At 48.0% G+C, this 3,868-nt stretch overlaps 1 protein-coding gene across 1 annotated transcript in view; it reads left to right on the top strand.

The window, feature by feature from the left end:
• The window catches only part of LOC127915537 (1-phosphatidylinositol 4,5-bisphosphate phosphodiesterase beta-3-like), a 157,136-nt gene extending 154,338 nt beyond the window's left edge, over positions 1-2,798 (top strand). Inside the window, exons 32-33 of the mRNA XM_052495711.1 lie at positions 1,317-1,376; positions 2,356-2,798. Coding sequence (XP_052351671.1) covers positions 1,317-1,376; positions 2,356-2,661 — 366 coding nt within the window. The 3' untranslated portion in view covers positions 2,662-2,798. The remainder of the gene's footprint in view (positions 1-1,316; positions 1,377-2,355) is intronic.
• Positions 2,799-3,868: the final 1,070 nt, after the last annotated feature.

Raw genomic sequence — 3,868 nt, forward strand, 5'->3', positions numbered from 1 at the left:
TCTCCTCTCCCCTACTCTTTCCCTCTCCTCTCCCCTACTCTTTCCCTCTCCTCTCCCCTACTCTTTCCCTCTCCCCTATCTTTCCCTCTCCACTCCTCTCCCCCTACTCTTTCCCTCTCCTCTCCCCTACTCTTTCCCTCTCCTCTCCTCACACCCTACTCTTTCCCTCTCCTCTCCCCTACTCTTCCCTCTCCTCTCCTCTCCCCTACTCCTTCCCAGGTGAGAGACCCCTACTCTTTCCCTCTCCTCTACACAGGTGAGACACTTTCCCTCTCCCTCTCCTCACAGGTACTCTTTCCCTCACCTCTCCCCTACTCTTTCCCTCTCCTCTCCCCACACTCACCCACTCCTCTCCCCTACTCTTTCCCTCTCCTCACCCCTACTCTTTCCCTCTCCACTCAGGTACTCTTTCCCTCTCCTCTCCCCTACTCTTTCCCTCTCCTCTCCCCTACTCTTTCCCTCTCCTCTCCCCTACTCTTTCCCTCTCCTCTCCCCTACTCTTTCCCTCTCCTCTCCCCTACTCTTTCCCTCTCCTCTCCCCTACTCTTTCCCTCTCCTCTCCCCTACTCTTTCCCCCTCTCCCCTCCCCTCTCCTCTACTCTTTCCCTCTCACCTCTCCTCTCCCCTACTCTTTCCCTCTCCTCTCCCCTACTCTTTCCCTCTCCTCTCCCTACTCTTTCCCTCTCCTCTCCCCTAACCTCTTTCCCTCTCCTCTCCCCTACTCACATTTTTAACCTCTCCCCTACTCTTTCCCTCTCCTCTCTCCCCTACTCTTTCCCTCTCCTCTCCCCTACTCTTTCCCTCTCCTCTCCCCTACTCTTTCCCTCTCCTCTCCCAAACTCTTTCCCTCTCCTCCTCCCCTACTCTTTCCCTCTCCTCTCCCCTACTCTTTCCCCTCCTCTCCCCTACTCTTTCCCCCTCTCCCCTCCCCTCTCCCCTGAACAACTTTCCCTCTCCTCCCCCTACTCTTCCCTCTCCTCTCCCCTACTCTTTCCCTCTCCTCTCCCCTACTCTTTCCCTCTCCTCTCCCCTACTCTTTCCTCTCCTCTCCCCTACTCTTTCCCTCTCCTCTCCCCTACTCTTTCCCTTCCTCTCCCCTACTCTTTCCCTCTCCTCTCCCCTACTCTTTCCCTCTCCTCTCCCCTACTCTTTCCCTCTCCTCTCCCCTACTCTTTCCCCCTCTCCCTCCCCTCTCCTCTCCCCTACTCTTTCCCTCTCCTCTCCCCTACTCTTTCCCTCCTCCTCTCCCCCTACTCTTCCCTCTCCCCTCCCCCTCTCTTTCTCTCTCTAGTTGGATGAGGCCCAGTTAATTTCAGGAGAAGTTGGTCGTTGGTCAGAGAGAAGTCCTACGGCACATAGAGGAGGAGAAACCACTGGTGAGACACACACACACACACACACACACACACACACACACACACACACACAGGTCTAGAGACACACACAGGTGAGAGAGAGACACACACACACACACAGGTGACACGCACACACACACACACACACACACACACACACACACACACACACACACACACACACACACAGGTGAGAGACACACACACACACACACACACAGGTGAGAGACACACACACAGGTGAGAGACACACACACACACACACACGTGAAGACACACACACACACACACACACAGGTGAGACACCACACACACACACACAGGTGAGAGACACCACACAACACACACGTGACACACACACACACACACACACACACACACACACACACACACACACACACACACACACACACACGTGTCCCAGACACCACACACACACGTGAGACACCACACACACACACACACACACACACAGGTGAGAGACACCACACACACACATGTGAGACACCACACACACACACACACACACACACACAGGTGAGAGACACCACACACACACATGTGAGACACCACACACACACACACACACACACACACACAGGTGAGAGACACCACACACACACACGTGAGACACCACACACACACACATGTGAGACACCACACACACACATGTGAGACACCACACACACACACGTGAGACACACACACACACACATGTGAGACACCACACACACACAGGTGAGAGACACACACACACACGTGAGACACCACACACACACACACACACACAGGTGAGAGACACCACACACACAACCTTTTAAACTTCATACGAGACCAAAGTCGTCACCGTAACAGCTTTTCCTCTGTAATGAAACCTTGACTGCCGACATGCACCATTCGAGGCATTTGATTAACATTCAACGACTGAACAACCTACCTAAAGATTGTTTCTGAGTAATGGGATCAATTTAATGTTATGGCTTTACGTAATGATTTCCAGCTGAAGGCCCGGTTGGAGCAGGACTTTGTGACGGAGCTCCAACGTCTACCTGAGGAGATCTGCCAATATCTGCAGACAGTCCTGGAGTCCAAAGGTCTCTGCAGCGACGCCCTCTTTTCCTTATCCAATCATAGCAGCCCCAGCTCCAGCTCAGGGACGCCCTCCAACTGCTCCACGCCCACTTTACCCTCAACGCCCAATAGCAGCGCCTGGAATAGGAGCCTAGACAATGGCATCGCCTCAGTGGTGGATTCATCCACTTCCTCTACTCCTGTCCAATCAGAAGTAGAGTTGACCATGGTGTGAATTTAATTATGTCCATTTTATCATAATGGTTCTTGGGCTTTAATTGGTGGAAAAAAATGTATTTTTGTTGTTTTCATTTTTTTATTTGATTTTAATTGTAATTTTATTTTTTATTCGATTAAATATCTTAAGATGTTGATTTGTTCAATTCTTCTATCCAGGGTTTTAGAGGTAGAGACAAAGTAACCAAGTTAAAATATATTTTCTGTTAATTCGTCAGATTTCTTTGCATATGTATATTTTTCTCATCTATGTCTGCCAGAGATTTTGTCTCTTAACCACTATCTGTCCCAGAACTAAAACTGTAACTATCTGTCCCAGAACTAAAACTGTAACTATCTGTCCCAGAACTAAAACTGTAACTATCTGTCCCAGAACTAAAACTGTAACTATCTGTCCCAGAACTAAAACTGTAACTATCTGTCCCAGAACTAAAACTGTAACTATCTGTCCCAGAACTAAAACTGTAGCTCCGCTTAACCACTATCTGTCCCAAAACTAAAACTGTAACTATCTGTCCCAGAACTAAAACTGTAACTATCTGTCCCAGAACTAAAACTGTAGCTCCTCTTAACCACTATCTGTCCCAGAACTAAAACTGTAACTATCTGTCCCAGAACTAAAACTGTAGCTCCTCTTAACCACTATCTGTCCCAGAACTAAAACTGTAGCTCCTCTTAACCACTATCTGTCCCAGAACTAAAACTGTAACTATCTGTCCCAGAACTAAAACTGTAACTATCTGTCCCAGAACTAAAACTGTAACTATCTGTCCCAGAACTAAAACTGTAACTATCTGTCCCAAAACTAAAACTGTAACTATCTGTCCCAGAATTAAAACTGTAACTATCTGTCCCAAAACTAAAACTGTAACTATCTGTCCCAAAACTAAAACTGTAGCTCCTCTTAACCACTATCTGTCCCAAAACTAAAACTGTAACTATCTGTCCCAGAACTAAAACTGTAACTATCTGTCCCAGAACTAAAACTGTAACTATCTGTCCCAGAACTAAAACTGTAACTATCTGTCCCAGAACTAAAACTGTAACTCCTCTTAACCACTATCTGTCCCAGAACTAAAACTGTAACTATCTGTCCCAAACTTAAAGCTGGTGGTTCGACTTGGGAGTAGTTTCTATTTGGACTATCTGAATGGTTGGCAATGTTTTGACTTTCGAGATTAGAGGGTCAGGAAAAGCCAAAAAGT

The sequence above is a fragment of the Oncorhynchus keta genome, chromosome 35 (genome assembly GCF_023373465.1).
Source record: "Oncorhynchus keta strain PuntledgeMale-10-30-2019 chromosome 35, Oket_V2, whole genome shotgun sequence".
NCBI lineage: Eukaryota > Metazoa > Chordata > Actinopteri > Salmoniformes > Salmonidae > Oncorhynchus > Oncorhynchus keta.